Source organism: Scyliorhinus torazame, chromosome 4, assembly GCF_047496885.1.
Source record: "Scyliorhinus torazame isolate Kashiwa2021f chromosome 4, sScyTor2.1, whole genome shotgun sequence".
Taxonomy (NCBI): Eukaryota; Metazoa; Chordata; class Chondrichthyes; order Carcharhiniformes; family Scyliorhinidae; genus Scyliorhinus; species Scyliorhinus torazame.
Genome location: NC_092710.1, coordinates 314,010,863 through 314,031,119, shown reverse-complemented (window position 1 = coordinate 314,031,119; position 20,257 = coordinate 314,010,863). Strand labels below are relative to the sequence as shown.

The 20,257-nt window shown below is 48.5% G+C and overlaps 1 protein-coding gene across 2 annotated transcripts in view; it reads left to right on the top strand.

Annotated features, from left to right (window-relative positions):
• Positions 1-11,359: 11,359 nt before the first annotated feature.
• The window catches only part of mertka (c-mer proto-oncogene tyrosine kinase a), a 245,025-nt gene continuing 236,127 nt past the window's right edge, over positions 11,360-20,257 (top strand). The window contains exon 1 of one of the 2 annotated variants that reach the window (XM_072500095.1): positions 11,360-11,447. In XM_072500095.1, coding sequence (XP_072356196.1) covers positions 11,414-11,447 — 34 coding nt within the window. In that variant the 5' untranslated portion in view covers positions 11,360-11,413. Of the gene's footprint in view, positions 11,448-12,028; positions 12,628-20,257 lie in introns of those variants that run through there. The other variant, XM_072500094.1, reaches the window with a different exon arrangement.

Sequence of the window (20,257 nt, the reverse complement as noted above, 5' to 3'; positions counted from 1 at the left end):
CTGGACCACTGGTCAGGTGTGACCTGTATAAGAAGGACAGGTTGCATCTAAACTGGAGAGGCATAAATATCCTGTCCGCGAGGTTTGCTAATGTCATACGGGAGGGTTTAAACTAGTATGGCAGGGCGGTGGGTACCGGAGCAACAGTTAAAAAGGTGAAAGGATTGAGGGCGAACTAGGAAATAGGGCCATTATGGCTCTGAGGAAGAGCAGACAGGGAGATGTTGCTGGAAACAGCGGGACTGGTGGCCTGAAGTGCATATGTTTTAATGCAAGAAGTATAACGGGTAAGGCAAATGAACTTAGAGCTTGGGTCAGTACTTGGAACTATGATGTTGTTGCCATTGCAGAGACCTGGTTGAGGGAAGGACAGGATTGGCAGCTAAACATTCCAGGATTTATATGTTTCAGGTGGGATAGAGGGGATGTAAAAGGGGTGGCGGAGTTGCATTACTGGTTAGGGAGAATATCACAGCTGTACTGCGGAGGACACCTCTGAGGCAGCGAGGCTATATGGGTAGAGATCAGGTGTAACAAGGACGCAGTGACAATGTTGGAGGTTTATTACAGGCCTCCCAACAGCCAGCGGGAGATAGAGGAACAGATAGGTAGATAGATTTTGGAAAGGAGTAAAAGCAACAGGGTTGTTGTGATGGGAGACTTCAACTTCCCCAATATTGACTGGGCCTCACTTAGTGCTAGGGGCTTGGACGGGGCAGAGTTTGTAAGAAGCATCCAGGAGGGCTTCTTAAAACAATATGTAGATAGTCCGACTAGGGAAGGGGCTGTACTGGACCTGGTATTGGGGAATGAGCCCGGCCAGGTGGTAGAAGTTTCAGTAGGGGAGCATTTCGGGAACAGTGACCACAATTCAGTAATTTTTAAAGTGCTGGTGGACAAGGATAAGAGTGGTCCTAGGGTAAATGTGCTAAATTGGGGGAAGGCTAATTATAACAATATTAGGCAGGAACTGAAGAACCTAGATTGGGGGCGGATGTTTGAGGGTAAATCCATATCTGACACGTGGGAGACTTTCAAATGTCAGTTGAAAGGAATTCAGGACCGGCTTGTTCCTGTGAGGAAGAAGGATAAAAATGGCAAATTTCGGGAACCTTGGATAACAAGAGATATTGTAGGCCTCGTCAAAAAGAAAAAGGAGGCATTTGTCAGGGCTCGAATGCTGGGAACAGACAAAGCCTGTGTGGAATATAAGGAAAGTAGGAAGGAACTTAAGCAAGGAGTCAGGAAGGCTAAAAGGGGTCACGAAAAGTCATTGGCAAATAGGGTTAAGGAAAATCCCAAGGTTTTTTACACGTATATAAAAAGCAAGAGGGTAGCCAGGGACAGGGTTGGCCCACTGAAGGACAGGGGAGGGAATCTATGTGTGGAGCCAGAGGAAATGAGCGAGGCACCAAGTGAATACTTTGCATCAGTATTCACCAAAGAGAAGGAATTGGTGGATGTTTAGTCTGGAAAAGGGTGTGTTGATAGCCTGGGTCACATTGAGATCCAAAAAGACGAGGTGTTGGGCGTCTTGAAAAATATTAAGGTAGATAAGTCCCCAGGGCCTGATGGGATCTACCCCGGAATACTGAAGGAGGCAAGAGAGGAAATTGCTGAGGCCTTGACAGAAATCTTTGGATCCTCACTGTCTTCAGGCGATTTCCCGGAGGACTGGAGAATAGCCAATGTTGTTCCTTTGTTTAAGAAGGGTAGCAAGGATAATCCAGGGAACTACAGGCCGGTGAGCCTTACGTCAGTGGTACTGGAGAGAATTCTTCGAGACAGGATCTACTCCCAATTGGAAGCAAGTGGACGTATTAGCGAGAGGCAGCACGGTTTTGCGAAGGGAAGGTCCTGTCTCACTGATTTGATAGATTTTTTCGAGGCGGTCACAAAGATGATTGATGCAGGTAGGGCAGTGGATGTTGTCTGGAGGGACTTCAGTAAGACCTTTGACAAAGTCCCTCATGGCAGACTGGTACAAAAGGTGAAGTCACACAGGATCAGAGGTGAGCTGGCAAGATAGATACAGAACTGGCTAGGCCATAGAAGGCAGAGAGTAGCAATAGAAGGGTGCTTTTTTGATTGGAGGGCTGTGACTAGTGGTGTTCCGCAGGGTTCAGTGCTGAGATCTTTGATGTTCGTAGAATATATAAATGATTTGGAGGAAAATGTAACTGGTCTGATTAGAAGTTTGCGGATGACACAAAGGTTAGTGGAATTGCGGATAGCGATGAGGACTGTCAGAGGATACAGCAGGATTTAGATCATTTGGAGACTTGGGCAGAGAGATGGCAGATGGAGTTTAATCCGGACAAATGTGAGGTAATGCATTTTGGAAGATCTAATACAGGTAGGGAATATACAGTGAATGGTAGAACCCTCAAGAGTATTGACAGTCAGAGAGATCTAGGCGTACAGGTCCACAGGTCACTGAAAGGGGCAACACAGGTGGAGATGGTAGTCAAGAAGGCATACGGCATGCTTGCCTTTCATTGGCCGGGGCATTTAGTATAAAAATTGGCAAGTCATGTTGCAACTGTATAGAACCTTAGTTAGGCCACACTTGGAGTATAATGTTCAATTCTGGTCGCCACACTACCAGAAGGATGTGGAGGCTTTAGAGAGGATGCAGAAGAGATTTACCAGGATGTTGCCTGGTATGGAGGGCATTGGCTATGAGGAGCGGTTGAATAAACTCGGTTTGTTCTCACTTGAACGACGGAGGTTGAGGGGCGACCTGATAGAGGTCTACAAAATTATGAGGGGCTTGGATAGAGTGGATACTCGGAGACTTTTTCCCAGGGTAGAGGGGCCAATTACTAGGGGGCATTGGTTTAAGGTGCGAGGGGCAAGGTTTAGAGGAGATGTACAATGCAAGTTTTTTACACAGAGGGTAGTAGGTGCCTGGAACTCGCTGCCGGAGGAGGTGGTGGAAGCAGGGTCGATAGTGACGTTTAAGGGGCATCTTGACAAATATGTGAATAGGATGGGAATAGAGGGATACGGACCCCGGGAGTGTAGAAGATTTTAGTTTAGACGGGCAGCATGGTCGGTGCAGGCTTGGAGGGCCAAAGGGCCTGTTCCTGTGCTGTACTTTTCTTTGTTCTTTGTTAAGGGAGTGCAGGAACGACGGACTTCCGGGTGCGGCGATGACCAGCTGAGTCGCACGTTTCGGCAGCTCCCTGTGAAACGGACTTTTGGGCTCTTGATAGGAGCCCCAACGGCAATTTTAACGGCTGAAAACACCGTGCGGTAAACCAGAAGGGTGTTCCCCCTGGACACGGATGGAAAAAGGAGAGGAAAGTGGCCGGATTGCAGCGGATCCTTTGGAACAACGGCAAGGAAGGCAAGCAGAAACCAAGATGGCGTCGGAAGGTGGCAGTTTCATATGGGGCCCTGAACAACAAGAGTTTTTGAAACGCTGCGTGGAGGAGATAAAAAAGGAAATGAAGAAAGAGTTGTTGGCCCCGATATTACAGGCGATTGAAGGGCTGAAAGAGGAACAAAAGACCCAGGAGCAGGAGCTTCGGGTCGTGAAGGCGAAAGCAGCAGAGAATGAAAACGACATACAGGGCCTGGTGGTGAAGTCGGAGATACAGGAGGCACACCAGAAACGATCTGTGGAGAGGTTGGAGGCACTGGAAAATAACGCAAGGAGGAACAACTTGAGGATTCTTGGCCTTCCTGAAGGTGTGGAGGGGGCGGACGTCGGGGCATATGTGAGCACGATGCTGCACTCGTTAATGGGAGTGGAGGCCCCGACGGGTCCGTTGGAGGTGGAGGGAGCATACCGAGTTATGGTGCGAGGACCGAGAGCAGGAGAAGCTCCCAGAGCCATAGTGGTCAGATTTCTCCGTTTTAAGGATAGAGAAATGGTCCTTAGATGGGCGAAGAAAACTCGGTGTAGTAAATGGGAGAACGCGGTGATCCGCGTCTATCAAGATTGGAGTGCGGAGGTGGCGAGAAGGAGGGCGAGCTTTAATCGGGCCAAAGCGGTACTTCACAAAAAAAAGATAAAGTTTGGAATGCTGCAACCGGCAAGACTGTGGGTCACATATCAAGGGAGGCACCACTACTTTGAGACGGCGGATGAAGCGTGGACTTTTATTGTAGAAGAAAAATTGGAATGATTGGACTACGAAAATGAACGTTTGGACAAAGTGGTGGGACGAGTGGGGGGGGGGGGGGGGCGAAGAGGGATTGTATGATTAATCCTGCGGTATGGTAACTTTTCTTTCTCCCACAGGTGGTGATGGGGGGAGGTGGGGAGGGAGAGGAGATGGGGCGTTGGCCATGGGAGGCGGGGCCGAGGGAGAGGCGCGGGCTTGGTTCCCGCGCTATGATAATTATGGCGGGAATAGAGAAGCAGGTAGGAGGGGGCGCCGCACGGGGCGAGCCGTGATCACGGGGGGAAGCCGAGGTCAGCCAGAGTTTGCTGACTTCTGGGAGCAACATGGGGGGAGTAAATACGCTAGCGGGGGGTCTAGCGGGGGGGGGGGGAGGGGGGAATTACTGGGTTGCTGCTGCTGGGGAAAGGGGGGAGTGGGTACGGGAAAGGATGGGCGGGGGGGCACCGTCTGGGAGAAATACAGCCGCGTGGGAACTGGGCGAGAAGCTGGAAAAAGATGATGGCTAACCGGCAAGGGGGGGGGGGTGGGAAGCCCCCCAAGTCGGCTGATCACGTGGAACGTGAGGGGGCTTAACGGGCCGATAAAGAGGGCACGAGTACTCGCACACCTTAAGAAACTTAAAGCAGATGTGGTCATGTTACAGGAAACGCACCTGAAACTGATAGATCAGGTTAGGTTGCGCAAAGGATGGGTAGGGCAGGTGTTCCATTCGGGGCTGGATGCGAAAAACAGGGGGGTGGCTATATTAGTGGGGAAGCGGGTAATGTTCGAGGCAAAGACTATAGTGGTGGATAACGGGGGCAGATACGTGATGGTGAGTGGCAAATTACAGGGAGAGATGGTGGTGTTGGTAAACGTGTATGCCCCGAATTGGGACGATGCCAATTTTATGAGGCGAATGCTAGGACGCATCCCAGACCTAGAGACCGGAAAGCTGATAATGGGGGGAGACTTTAACACGGTGTTGGAACCAAGGCTGGATAGGTCGAAGTCCAGGACTGGTAGGAGGCCGGCAGCAGCCAAGGTGCTTAAGGATTTTATGGAGCAGATGGGAGGGGTGGACCCGTGGAGATTCAGTAGACCTAGGAGTAAGGAGTTCTCGTTTTTCTCCTATGTCCATAAAGTCTATTCACGCATAGACTTTTTTGTGTTGGGTAGGGCATTGATCCCGAGGGTGAGGGGAACGGAATATACGGCTATAGCCATTTCGGATCATGCCCCACACTGGGTAGACTTGGAGATAGGGGAGGAAACAAGAGGGCGTCCACCCTGGAGAATGGATATGGGACTAATGGCGGATGAGGGGGTGTGCTTAAGGGTGAGGGGATGCATTGAAAAGTACTTGGAACTCAATGACAATGGGGAGGTTCAGGTGGGAGTGGTCTGGGAGGCGTTGAAGGCGGTGGTTAGGGGGGAGCTGATATCAATAAGGACACATAAAGGGAAGCAGGAGAGTAAGGAACGGGAGCGGTTGTTGCAAGAACTTTTGAGGGTGGACAGACAGTATGCGGAAGCACCGGAGGAGGGACTGTATAGGGAAAGGCAAAGGCTGCATGTGGAATTTGACTTGCTGACCACAGGCACTGCAGAGGCACAATGGAGGAAGGCGCAGGGTGGACAGTATGAATATGGAGAGAAGGCGAGCAGATTGCTGGCACACCAATTGAGGAAAAGGGGAGCAGCGAGGGAAATAGGGGGGGTGAGAGACGAAGATGGAGAGACGGAGCGGGGAGCGGAGAGAGTGAATGAAGTGTTTAAGACATTTTATAAAAAATTGTATGAAGCTCAACCCCCGGATGGGAGGGAGAGAATGATGGAGTTTTTGGATCGGTTGGAAATTCCCAAGGTGGAAGAGCAGGAAAGGATGGGATTGGGAGCACAGATCACGGTAGAAGAAGTGGTGAAAGGAATTAGGAACATGCAGACGGGAAAGGCCCCGGGACCGGACGGATTCCCAGTTGAATTTTACAGAAAATATTTGGACTTGCTCGCCCCGCTACTGACGAGGACCTTCAACGAGGCAAAGGAAAGGGGACAACTGCCCCCGACTATGTCAGAAGCAACGATATCGCTTCTTTTAAAGAAGGAAAAGGATCCGCTACAATGCGGGTCCTACAGACCAATCTCCCTCCTCAATGTAGATGCCAAGGTCTTGGCCAAGGTAATGGCAATGAGAATAGAGGAATGTGTCCCGGGGGTGGTTCATGAGGACCAAACTGGGTTTGTGAAGGGGAGACAGCTGAACACGAACATACGGAGGTTGTTAGGGGTAATGATGATGGCCCCACCAGAGGGTGAAACGGAGATAGTAGTGGCGATGGATGCCGAGAAAGCATTTGATAGAGTGGAGTGGGATTATCTGTGGGAGGTGTTGAGGAGATTTGGGTTCGGAGAGGGGTATGTTAGATGGGTGCAGCTGTTGTATAGGGCCCCGGTGGCGAGTGTGGTCACGAATAGACGGGGATCGGCATATTTTCGGCTCCATAGAGGGACAAGGCAGGGATGTCCTCTGTCTCCATTACTGTTTGCACTGGCGATTGAGCCCCTGGCGCTAGCGCTGAGAGGTTCCAAGGGATGGAGGGGAATACTCAGGGGAGGAGAAGAACACCGGGTATCTTTATATGCGGATGATCTGCTACTATATGTGGCGGATCCAGCGGAGGGGATGCCAGAAATAATGCGGATACTTGGGGAGTTTGGGGATTTTTCGGGGTATAAATTGAACATGGGAAAGAGTGAGCTGTTTGTGGTGCATCCAGGGGAGCAGAGTAGAGAAATAGAAGACCTACCGTTGAGGAAGGTACCAAGAGACTTTCGTTACCTGGGGATCCAGATAGCTAAGAATTGGGGCACATTGCACAGGCTAAATTTGACGCGGTTGGTGGAACAGATGGAGGAAGATTTCAAGAGATGGGACATGGTAGCATTGTCAATGGCAGGGAGGGTGCAGGCAGTTAAGATGGTGGTCCTCCCGAGATTCCTTTTTGTGTTTCAGTGTCTCCCGGTGGTGATCACGAAGGCTTTTTTCAAAAAGATAGAAAAGAGTATCATGGGTTTTGTTTGGGCCGGGAAGACTCCGAGAGTGAGGAAGGGATTTTTACAGCGTAGTAGGGATAGGGGGGGGCTGGCACTACCGAGCCTAAGTGAGTATTATTGGGCCGCTAATATTTCAATGGTGAGTAAGTGGATGGGAGAGGAGGAAGGAGCGGCGTGGAAGAGATTAGAGAGGGCGTCCTGTAGGGGGACCAGCCTGCAGGCTATGGTGACAGCCCCATTGCCGTTCTCACCAAGGAACTATACCACGAGTCCGGTGGTGGTAGCTACACTGAAGATTTGGGGACAGTGGAGACGACATAGGGGAAAGACCGGAGCACTGGGGGGGTCCCCGATAAGAAACAACCATAGGTTTGCCCCGGGGGGAATGGATGGGGGATATGGAATGTGGCAAAGAGCAGGTATAACGCAATTGAAAGATCTATTTGTGGAAGGGAAGTTTGCGAGTCTGGGAGCGCTGACCGAGAAATATGGGTTGCCCCAAGGGAATGCATTCAGGTACATGCAATTGAGGGCTTTTGCGAGGCAGCAGGTGAGGGAATTCCCGCAGCTCCCGACACAAGAGGTGCAGGACAGAGTCATCTCAAAGAAATGGGTGGGGGACGGTAAGGTGTCGGATATATATAGGGAAATGAGAGACGAAGGGGAGACTATGATGGACGAACTAAAAGGGAAATGGGAAGAAGAGCTAGGGGAGGAGATTGAGGAGGGGATGTGGGCAGATGCCCTAAACAGGGTAAACTCATCGTCCTCGTGCGCCAGGCTAAGCCTGATTCAGTTTAAGGTATTACACAGGGCACATATGACTGGAACACGGCTCAGTAAATTTTTTGGGGTGGAGGATAGGTGTGCGAGGTGCTCGGGAAGCCCAGCGAATCATACCCATATGTTTTGGTCATGCCCGGCACTACAGGGGTTTTGGATGGGGGTGACAAAGGTGCTTTCGAAAGTAGTAGGAGTCCGGGTCGAACCAAGCTGGGGGTTGGCTATATTTGGGGTTGCACAAGAGCCGGGAGTGCAGGAGGCGAAAGAGGCCGATGTTTTGGCCTTTGCGTCCCTAGTAGCCCGGCGCAGAATATTGCTAATGTGGAAAGAAGCCAAGCCCCCGGGGGTGGAGACCTGGATAAATGATATGGCGGGGTTCATAATGTTAGAGCGGATTAAGTTCGTCCTAAGGGGGTCAGCTCAAGGGTTTACTAGGCGGTGGCAACCGTTCGTCGAATACCTTGCGGAAAGATAGATAGGGGAGAACAAAGAAGGCAGCAGCAGCGGCCCAGGACTTGGGGGGGGGGGAGGGATTGGGGGGGATGTGTGTGGCCTGAGACAAGGCAGTTGCCAATTAGGGCTAGTTTTTATTTTTTGTTATTTAATATTTATTTATTTGTTGTTGTTTTTGTTTAAATTTAAAAAAGGTCATTATTATCTGTATTGTTACAATGTTGTGTAAAGGATGCACAATGTACTGTGTTGGTTGACCAAAAATTTTCAATAAAATATTATTTAAAAAAAAAGGGAGTGCAGGAACAGAAACATCTGGGGGGGAAATGAGGACAAACAATCGAAAGTGGCCCGGCAGGTTCATAAAGACATATGGGCGCATGGCCTTTATAAATGGAAGCACTTAAGAGTACAAAAGTAAAGGTGATGTGAAGTTGCCATAGTCCAGATGAACACAGGCTGCGCTCCCCTTTGATGGGAAGATGGTGAATCTTTTAAACACTGGTTCGGCCTCAGCTGGAGTTTTGTGTCCAGTTCTGAGCACATTGAAAAGGATGTGAGGGCTTCAGAGAGGGTGGAGAAAAGATTTAAAAGAATGATTCCAATGATGAATTTACATGGATAGATTGGAGAAGCTGGGGTTGTTCCTCTTAGCAATGAGATGTTTGAGAGGAAATTTGATAGAAGTGTTTAAAATCATGAGGGACCCAGTCAGAGTGGATCGAGAGAAATTGTTACCCCGGAGGAATGGTTGAGAACCAAAGGACACCAACTGAAATTGATTGGCAAAAGAGCCAATAGCGACATGAGGACAGTTTATGCAGTGAGTGTCTCAGAGCTGCAATGTACAGCCCGAGAGTCTTGTGGTGGCAGATTCAATTGTGGTCTTCAAATGGAAATGAATAAGCACCTGAAGAGAAAGAAATTGCAGAGTAGTTTGATCAGCTGAGTGATTCTTGCAGAAAGAGCTCCTTCTGTGGTGTAACCAATCTGTGTCACCCAGGATGAAAAGTAGAAGGAAACCGAAGATTGGGTCTCCAGAAATAAGAGAGCAGGAATAAATATCATAGCATAAGATTTTATGGTTAGGGCTGAACAGATGTAATTTCCAAACCATTTTGTTGTGACTGTCATCGTTTTATGTTCGATCATTTCTGCCTTCTACCCTATTACAGACCTTCCTGTTTGTTCTTTCCCAGTCTCTGTATTTGCTTAAAACCTCCAGGCTCTGACAAGAAAAAGAGGACTTGTGATGCTGTGGTAGTGCCTTAACTCTGAGTCAGCAGCTTTGGGTTCAAGTCTCACTTTAGGACTTGATATGGACCAGAAAAGGATTGAAATGAAATGAATGAATGAAAATCGCTTCTTGTCACAAGTTGGCTTCAAATGAAGTTACTGTGAAAAGCCCCAAGTCGCCACATTCCGGCGCCTGTTCAGGGATACTGGTACGGGAATTGAACCGTGCTGCTGGCCTGCCTTGGTCTGCTTTCAAAGCCAGCGATTTAGCCCTGTGCTAAACCAGCCCCATGATTATCATCCTGTAAATCCTTCTAATATGGAAGAAAGTAACGGGGAGTTTCTTGGTCAACTGCTCTGTCAGCAGAAGGCAAACAACTGCAGTATTTTGCCAAGCATAATCATGGACCAATCCTATGTGAGTACATGGTCACCAGTGCCCTCTGAGCATGGTACCTGGGAGAACACATTCTGAAGAAATACAATCTCTGCTTCTTTCTTTAACAAAATCAGAAAATGCTGGACAATCACGGCAGGTCTGACAGCATCTGTGGAGGGAGAACGGAGCGAATGTTTCGAGTTTTGATGACTCTGTCAAAGCATGAGAGAACTGGAAATAGGATCAGATTTATACTGTTGTGGTTGTGGGGGGAGGGGGTTGTGGAACAGTTGGGCTGGACAGAGGGCCAGTGACAGGTGGAGACTGAAAAAGATGTGGACAGAAAGATAAAGGCAATGTAAATGTTAGTGATCATTGTAGTGATCTGTACATCTGTACATACATCTGCACATACACCAGGGACTACAGACAGATGTAACAGCCACAGCATCACTAGAGGGCAGCATCAGAGATGGGTATAAAGGGCCCAGCCGAAGGGAGGATCTGCCTCTTTCAGAAGTACAGGGCTAGTGAGCAGCAGACAGAGACAGCTCAGCATAGACAGTTTACCTTAGCTTCACTGGTCATACCTCTTGACTATTATATCTAGTTAAAACTTAATTATATCTGGAAATAGAACAAACCCATTGAATAAAGTATTTGTGTTAACTGGAAGTCTACAATCTTTATTCAGATTTAGAGAATAACATAATCATGGCTGATGCTGTTGACCTGCTGAGTATTTGTGACTGGTTTACTGGGGACTGGTTTAGTTCTGTTGGCTGGACAGTTGGTTTGTGACGCAGTGCCAGGCCAACAGTGTGGGTTCAATTCCCGTACCGGCTGAGGTTAGTCATGAAGGATCCACCTTCTCAACCTTGCTCCTCACCTGAGATATGGGGATCCTCAGGTTAAATCACCACCTGTCAGCTCTCTCCTTCAAAGGGGAAAACAACCTCTGAAACTCTGGCGACCATTTTATTCCTGGCATTTTTGCATTTATTTCAAGTCTCCTGAATCCGCAATATTTTGCTTCTGTTCATTGCTGTTGGTTTCAAAGTAATTTAATTCACACGTATTTGTTAAAACGCACTGCATTGGGATCGGTAACAAAATACGTTATAGTCCAGAAATGTTGATTCAAAAATGCAATTCCAATAAAGCGATTTAAACAAATCAACAGAAAAGCTATTGAAGGTATTAACACGAATTATTGGACATCCGGATTTTTGAATGAACAATTACCAGTCTATAATACATTTTGTTACCAAGACCGTACCGCGCAGCGCTTTAAATCTCCCAGCGATTTGTTTTGTTTTTGCAGATCGAATGGTCTCCCCCTTTCGTACGAAATTCCTCTGACCGCTCTGAACCTGTCTATTTGAGACGAATGAGTACACTCGGGCCATACAGGATACGGATGGGTGCGTGTGTTTTTTTTAAGTTCAGTGTGCAGCAAGAGGAGAGATTTATTTTGGTCAGTCATGTGCATTTGTAATCTTTACTGCTGCATTGACTGGCCCCCCTTCCAGTCGACACATTCCTTATCCATACCCTGTCGCCACGTGTCTTGCTCATCTGAAAGGTTTCCCATCCTTCCTTCATCTCTAACATGTGGAACCTCTTCGACCCCCTGATCTCAGTGCAGAGGGCGGTGATCGGGACACGGAATTCCGATGGAAAGTGCCAAAAAAAAATCAATCTGAAGTGACTCTTGAAATCCTAACACACCGAAATTCGATCCCTGGGGAATCTGAAATAAAAACAGTGAAGTGCACCGTGGACTGGGAAGATTGAACTCTGATCCCCTCTCCGCGGGTTTGCTGTCAGAGCCGGGAGACTTTCTCCCGCACTTTTCAATCTCAGCACCGCCCAGGGAGGAATCGCTGACCCAGGGTAGCAGCTTGACCCAGATCTGCAGAGAGAGGGTGCACGGGGGGGGGGGGGGGGGAGGGGGGGTAATCCCGAGTTTACAGCAATCCGGATTGATTGGAAACAACAATTTGTGCAGAAGCAACCCCCCCCATTTGCTCAGTGCAATTGCAGCCAACTTCATATCGACTGTGCTCTCCTTATCCGCGAGTAATTGCGGGTACATCATTCCTAACTCACACCCTGGGCTAGGATCACGTGAATTTGCAGAGCCGCCTCTCTCGCCCTGGCGAGCCGTGTTGCTTTGAGAGGGTGAGAAAAAGCAACATTCGCACCAACAGCGACCCAGCAACGTTACATTATAGTTGCTGCCTCCTCAGATGAGAGGGGAAAGGAGCAATCTCCCCCCCCCCCGAGCAACATTGGGACAAGTCTTCATTTTTTTCATCAAAAATAGGCGAAACGCAGAGGTTGTGAGGTGAAAAGTTTGGATTTTGCTGCATGTGGAGCGAGGAGTGATCAGTCCTGGGGAGCTGAGGGGGGAGGGAGGTTCTCTCTCTCTGCAGCTGGTTCAGGAGCCCCCAAGCGGCGGTGGTGGCTTGAGGTGTAGCCCTCCTCCCCCCAGCAAGTCAAGCCACTCCGGGAGAGCGGCTGCGGGCAAACTCTCGTCCACGATGAACCGCTCCAACCTCTGGACACTTACTTTGCTCCTTCACTTCGCCCGCGGATCCGGTGAGTTGCTGAGTTAAGATTTTTTCTGAAAGCTGAGTGGATTTTCCCTCTTTAAAAGTTTTCACCTGAGGAGGAGGAGGGGGGTTATACAGTGTGTGAAGTTTAAACTGCTGTTGGGTACTGTTATTTATTAATAAACCGCAGTAAGTAGGAAAGGGGAACGCCATCTCGATTTGAATTCAGATGTATCACTGTTAAATAAGAGAACAGAAAGAAACTTCACTGTGTTCTCCAATGAATTTCCAGTGTGATTGATGGGGTGGTGACCTCGTTTATTTGAATTTAGGTTTTTATAATGGTCTTTTGTTTCTACCGACTCCCCCACCGATCTGTAGGTTTGACATTAAACAACAAAAAATGCTGACCCCCCACATTCAGGTTCTCCAAATCTTTTACCCTTTTTCGGCTGCTGGCAGATCTGTTTTTATACAGCGCATTAACTCGGTGGAGCTTTTTTAAAAAAAACATCTGGTTGAAAAGTTTCACCACCACCTCTCTTTGGCTGTCCTCACTTGTTGATTTTAAGTTAGGGATATATTGCAGCAGTACGTTTTGCATTCCTGGACGAAAGCATTGCTCTTGAACCACTTTCTGGATTTTATTTTAATCACTGGGAATGTGTTTAGACGGCTCCAACATTTTTTTTTTGGGGGGGGGAGATTAGCGAGGGCAGGAATCTGAATGAAAACATTGGAAGCCCATGTTCCCTGCCTATGGTACACTGCGACGTGTGTGACTGACGGCAGTAAAGTGCCTGCAATGGGGGAAGGCTCCCGTTTGTCTCTTTGCTTGTTACAGAAGGCACGACTTGCCCCTTTCATGGCCTCCGGAATCCCAAAGGGTTTTCGACCCAATGAAGTAAATGTGAGCGTCGTCACTGTTACATAGGGGAACCCAGCAGCTGATTTGAACGTAAGAAGGTCCCACAAGAAAAGCAAATAATAATCTTTATTAGTCACAAATAGGCTTACATTAACACTGCAATGAAGTTACTGTGAAAATCTCCACAGTCCGGTGCCTGGTCGGGTACATAGAGGGAGAATTCGGAATGTCCAAATTACCTAACAAGCACATCTTTCGGGACTTGTGGGAGGAAACCGGAGCACCCGGAGGAAACCCACGCAGACACGGGGAGAACGTGCAGACTCCGCACAAACAGTGACCCGAGCCAGGAATTAAACCAGGGTCCCTGGCGCTGTGAAGCAACTGTGACAACCACTGTGTTACCATGAAGCATGTCAGGGTGCCCGTCCAGATAAAACCACATCACCTGTTTTAGCTGCTTGAGGGGTAAATGTTGTCCAGGTCCTCTGCTTTTCTTTGGGATCTTTATGCTCACCTGTGAGAGCAGTCAAGGCCTTGGTTGCACATCGCTCTCAAAAGATGGCATCTTTGACAGTGCAACACTCCCTCAACATGTCATTGGAGTGTTAGCCTAGATTATATGCTCAAATCCCTGCAGTGTTTCTGACTGGAGGCAAGGCACAATCTCTGAATTATGGAGGCATTGAACTGACAATGTATTTCTATGGGCTAACCACTGAACCACCGTGCCGGTGGTACCCAGCCTTTGACATGTTCTTGTAGCCATGATATTTATGAAGTTGGTTCAGTTTCTGCTCAGTGATAACTCCCAGGATGTTGACAATAGGGGATTCCATTGAATGTCAAGAGCAGATGGTTGGGTCCTTGTAGAGGGTTCCATCTCGGCTACTCCACTACTGGGCCGATATCTGGGGTTTGAGTATCTGTGTGTGTCTTTCTCCAGCTGGCACTGAAACTTCAGAGGCCAGGGGATGCCGCACTGGGACACCTCCACGGAAGAGAGCACTGAATCAAGCCTGCTGTTTATCCCTAACCGGAAGCCTGAGGCTTATATCACACAGATATCCAGACCCCCACCAATGCCCAGGTGATTCTCTCTCTTGCCGGTGGTGCAACACCCACCCGGTTCCAACTTCGCTGGAGTAGCTTTCCCAAGAGAGAGAATAGGACACTGCTGTTTATTACCTAACCAGCAGCCTGTCCTGAGTGAACGGGTTCGAATCGTTCAAGATGACCCTAGATTCTCGACCCCGGAATTAAGGTGAGGAATATCTTAACAGTGACTTGGCCAGAGATCGCTGGTGAGAGATTGAAGAATTGAAACAACTCCAATTATCAGCAAATCGAGGTTTATTGCAAAACCCAGGTCAAAATCATCAAACAGAAGAAATTATAATAAAATCTTAAACTCTAACACAAACTAAGTCTATTCAGGAAGTACTATAACGGACACAACGTAAAATCTTATTGTTACACAGTTTTAGCAATGGCACAAAACACAAATCAAGTCCCCTTCCCCAAAGCCTCAACCACTATCAAAGTCAAGGGAGTTTCGCAAGCTGCTGCAGGGTACTTACGGTCACAGGCTGCGAGAGGTCAAGTCGAAGGTGGAGCGGTCAAGCCAAGAGACCCTCAATCGAAACACAGCCCCTTTTATATTGTTTTACCTGGCTTTTCCCTGTGTTCGGCCAGCCCCTTTTGCATTGAATCCATAAGGTTTAAAGTTCCCGCTGGTCCTGCCCCCTTTGAGCCGGTCAGACCTGTCAAGATGGGAGTACCTCCCCTAGGTCCGCCTCCAGTCTGCTTTTCGAGATAACGAGGTTGAGCTCCCTTGTGAAGATTTTCAAAGTCTTCCATCTGCTCCGGAGATAGCTGCTATGTTGATGGGGTGTTGATTGGATTCTGCTCTGGTGGAGGCAAAGTAATTTACATCCGCATGGGGCTATGACCATCCCATTGTCCTGCTTGCAGGCAGGCCCCCTGTGTATTCCCGTGCCCCTTTGTCTGTGTTTTAATCTTATCTAGTTGTCTGGCTCCTTCTTCCTTGTAGCTCCTGGGGGGGGGTTTGTAAATACCTATGCCCCTACTCAGCTCAGCGGACCAAGCCTGCTGGGAAATTTGGTTACGTTCCTTTGGCTGAAAAGTGTCCAGTTTACAGTCTCTGGGTTTTATTCTTGGGCAGTCCAAAAAGGGCCGAATTGCCCGAAAACCTTACAGTCCTCTCTTGTTGGAGATGGTAATTGTCTGGCACTTGTGTGGTGTGAATGTAACTTGCCACTTATTAGCCCAAGCCTGAACATTGTCCAGATCTTGCTGTATATGGCATGGATTGCTGCAGTATCTGAGGAGTCATGAATGGTGCTGAACGCTGTACAATCACCAGAGAACATCCTCACTTCTGACCTTATGATGGAGGAAAGGTAAATAAAGCAGCTGAAGATGGTTGGGCCTCGGACACTACCCTGAGAAACTCTTTGGTGATGTCCTCGGACTGCGATGATTGACCGCCAACAATCACAACTGTCTTCCTTTGTGCTAGGTATGACTCCAACCAGTGGGAGCTTTCCCGGTTCCCATTGACTTTCAGCTTTGCTTGAGCTTCTTGAGGCCACATTTGGTCAAATGCTGCCTCAGTCAGAGTCTCAGCTCCCTCTAGAGATCATTTGTCCATATTTGGACCTAGGCTGTAATGAGGTCAGGAGCTGGATGACGCTTGTAGAACTCAAACTGAGCACCAGTGAGCAGGTTATTGCTGAGTAAGTGCTGCTTGATAGCACCATCAGCGGCATCAGAGTAGACTGATGGGGCAGTAATTGGCCGGGTTGAATTTGTCCGACCTTTTATGGACAGGACATACCTGGGCAATATGCCACATTGCCAGGTAGATGACTGTGTCATGGATGTACTCGAACAGCTTGGGTTAGGGACGAGGCAAGTTCTGGAGTACAAGACCTCTATTTCTACCTCACTCACCACTGCCAAAACATTTTTGAACCAGCCATCACCGAGATGCTGCATTCTTCCTTCCTTGCTACTATTCTCCATAAACTGCAGCGCGTACAGTCTAACCTCTATTCTCCCCACCATTCCCATTCTTCTGAAGTTCAATGACGCATTTTGAAATTACTATACCCTGTCCATTCTCCCAGTGTTTTCAAAAGCTTTCCAAAAAAATAGCTTTCCAAAAAAATAAACCTCATTCATGCTTTCAAAGTCCCCTCTTCATTTCTATCTTCTTTCTGCCCTGCTCTGTCATTCTTCTGTCTGCCCTGGAAAGCTGTCTGAGAACGGTTTATCTCCCAGTGTAGAAATACTAGTTACGGTTGCTGAGGTGGCAGCAAGATGTTTTATTTTCAAGCTAACGATTTGTCTTTTCTGTCTCAACAAAGCTGCAACGATACCTTTTTAAAAAAAAAAATTTATTCCAAATATTATCAAATTCTGACATACAAAGGCTACGTATCCTTTCTACCGCATCATGTCTTTCATGTCTGGTTCTGGGTGATCAGGAAGCTGACGGCTTCACGCACTTATTGCAATTCCTGTCTGTGATAATCCTCACCAGCACCATGGGGTAAATCACTGAATGATCTCCCCTTGGGCTTCATCGGACACGAGTTCCCGTGGTGTGCGGGCAGGGTCACGCCCAGCTAGTGCTAGTTAACAGGACCTTTTAAGCGTGGCTCCCAGACTTGAGCCGTCATTTCCCAATAGTCCTGGGCTGGGACGTTTGTTTTGTGTGCGACGGTAGTGGCTTTTTTTTTTCCAGTCTAAAATAAACCAGTTTGGCCTTCCTCACTGCGCCTCCTGGAATTACTACATCGGCAACGAGAATCGGGCACGGGACTCTGAGCTGCCTTGGAACTCCTCGACGACATCGCCAATAAGAAACAAAGCAAAAAGAAAAACCCGGAAATGCCTTTGTTTAGTAACCTCGAGCCTTACGATGTGGACATGTAGCACAGGCCCAAGCATGCCGAATGCATGTGCTACTTCTTCCAAGCCAACGGCATAGAAGAACATAGAACATACAGTGCAGAAGGAAGCCATTCGGCCTAGCGAGTCTGCACCGGCCCACTTAAGCCCTCACTTCCACCCGATCCCCATAACCCAATAACCCCATCTAACCTTTTTTTTTGGACACTAAGGGCAATTTAGCATGGCCAATCCACTTAACCTGCAAGCCTTTGGACTGTGGGAGGAAACTGGAGCACCCGGAGGAAACCCATGCAGACACGGGGAGAACATGCAGACTGCGCACAGACTGTGACCCTTCAGGGAATCGAACCTGGGACCCTGGTGCTGTGAAGCCACAGTGCTATCCACTTGTGTTACCCTGTTGCCCGAAGAGGATGACAGACATAAAGTAATCCTTTTGTCAGCATGCGGGGTCCCGACGTTTAACATTATTATGAGTTTAACTTCTGCTGCAGCCCCTGACATTAAAACGTTCAACGAGCTTGTGGATATAGTAAAGAACCTTTACGACCCAAAGCCGTCTGTCATCCTCCAGCCTCACCGATTCAACACAGCTTGGAGGACCGCTGGGGAACTCGTGACAGAATTACTGGCTTGATGAAGGAAGCTGGCCGACACCTGCCGCTCAGACTGAAAGCCAAAGCCATCTCACATCCATTGGCAAGTCTATCATATAATAATATAATAATCTTTATTATTATCACAAGTAGGCTTACACTAACACTGCAATGAAGTTACTGTGAAAATCCCCTAGTCGCCAAATTCCAGCACCTGTTCGGGTGCACAGAGGGAGAATTCAGAATGTCCAAATGACCTCACAAGCACGTCTTTCGGGACTTGTGGGAGGAAACCGGAGCACCCGGAGGAAACCCACGCAGACACGGGGAGAACGTGCAGACTCCGTACAGACAGTGACTCAAGCGGAAATCGAACCTGAGACCCTGGCGCTGTAAAGCAACAGTGCTAACCACTGTGCTACCGTGCTGCCCACGGTGGAGCACGTAGAGTACGAATCAATGCACCCCTAAGGTTCCCCAATAAAAGTAACACTCTTTGTCAATGGCCATTCTCTTGAAATGGAGGTGGATACGGGAGCTGCCGCCTCCATCATCGGGGAACAGAATTCCGGCATCTCCGAAGGGGCATGTTGCCCCATATGCCTCCGAGGCGCCAGGGCCAGGTCGGCTACGTATACAGGGGAATCGTTGAAGATTATGGGGACCACTATGACCCTGGTTATCTATGGGCAACAGACGGTCCAACTCCCGGTCATAATTATATGAGGACCAGAAGCCAGCCTCTTATGACGGAGACTGACTCCAGTTTAAATATTCAAAAGAGGAATGAAGAAACAGACTGCTGGTTCCCTGGATATGAAATTGGCCCGCTTCCAGTTTGATTATAGAACCATACTGCACACGATGATGAGAGTCGCACCAGCAGAATTGTTAATGGGGCACCTTGCTCAACCTGCTGTTTCACAACTTCCCAACAGTCATATTGACACTGCGGGTACCAGGGCAGGTCAAAGGCTAGGAATCCTATGGCGAATAACTCACCTCCTGACCCTCCAAAACCTGTCCACCATCTACAAAGCACAAGTCAGGAATGTAATTGAATACTCTCCACTTGTCTGGATGAATGCAGCTCCAACAACACTCAGGAAGCGCGACCCAATCCAGGACAAAGCAGCCCGCTTGATTGCTCCCCCTTCCACAAACATTCAAACCCTCCACCACCGACGAACAGTGGCAGCCGTGTGTACCATCTACAAGATGCACTGCAGTAACTCAGCAAGGTTCCTTCGACAGAACCTTCCAAACCCAAGACCACTACCATCTAGAAGGACAAGCAACAGATAACTGGGAACCCCACCACCTGGAGGCTCCCCTCCAAGTCACTCATCACCCTGACTTGAAAGTATATCGCCATTCTTTCACTGTCTCTGGGGCAACACCAGGGAACACTCTCCCTAACAGCACAGTGGGTGTACCGCCGCCTGAAGGACTGTAGCGGTTCGGAAGGCAACTCACCACCATCTTCAGGGCAACTAGGGATGGGCAATAAATGCTGGCCTAACCAGCGATGTCCACATCCCATCAATGAATTTTTTAAAAGAATTGTGGGGTGGGGGAGAAGGGGAAGGTGGAATCAAAGCAGAAGACCCAAAAACGGAACTATGCACCAGAAGACCTAAAAGGAACTTCAGAACAGTAAATTGTGCAGAACATTGGAGATGGCTCCCAGGAATCATGCTGGAAATGGCTGGTCCAGTTTCTTACAAAATCAAAGCCCAAGGGAAGGTCATGAAAAAACACCTGTACCACCTGAGGAGCAGGGAACCCATGTCAGCAGAGATTATGTCCGTGACGCCCGTTGCAAATACCTCCAACAAGGAGATCCATTCCGTCCAACGATTAAGATTTGGAGTCCGAAATGGAGACAGAGGAGATTGATCCTACGCCGGAGGTCAGGATGATGTTGGCTTGCAGGGGAACTTCCTCCTAGGTGATAGAGGGCAGCACAGTGAGTAGCACTACTGCTTCACAGCTCCAGGGCCCAGGTTCTATTCCCGACTTGGGTCACTGTCTGTGTGGAGTCTGCACGTTCTCCCCATGTCTGCGTGGGTTTCCTCCGGGTGCTCTGGTTTCCTCCCACAAGTCCCGAAAGACGTGCTCTTAGGTAATTTGAACATTCTGAATTCTCCCTCCATGTACCCGAACAGGTGGCGGAATGTAGCGACTCAGGGCTTTTCACAGTAACTTCATTGCAGTGTTAAATGTAAGCCTACTTATGACAATAAAGATTATTAATTATTAGAAGGTGG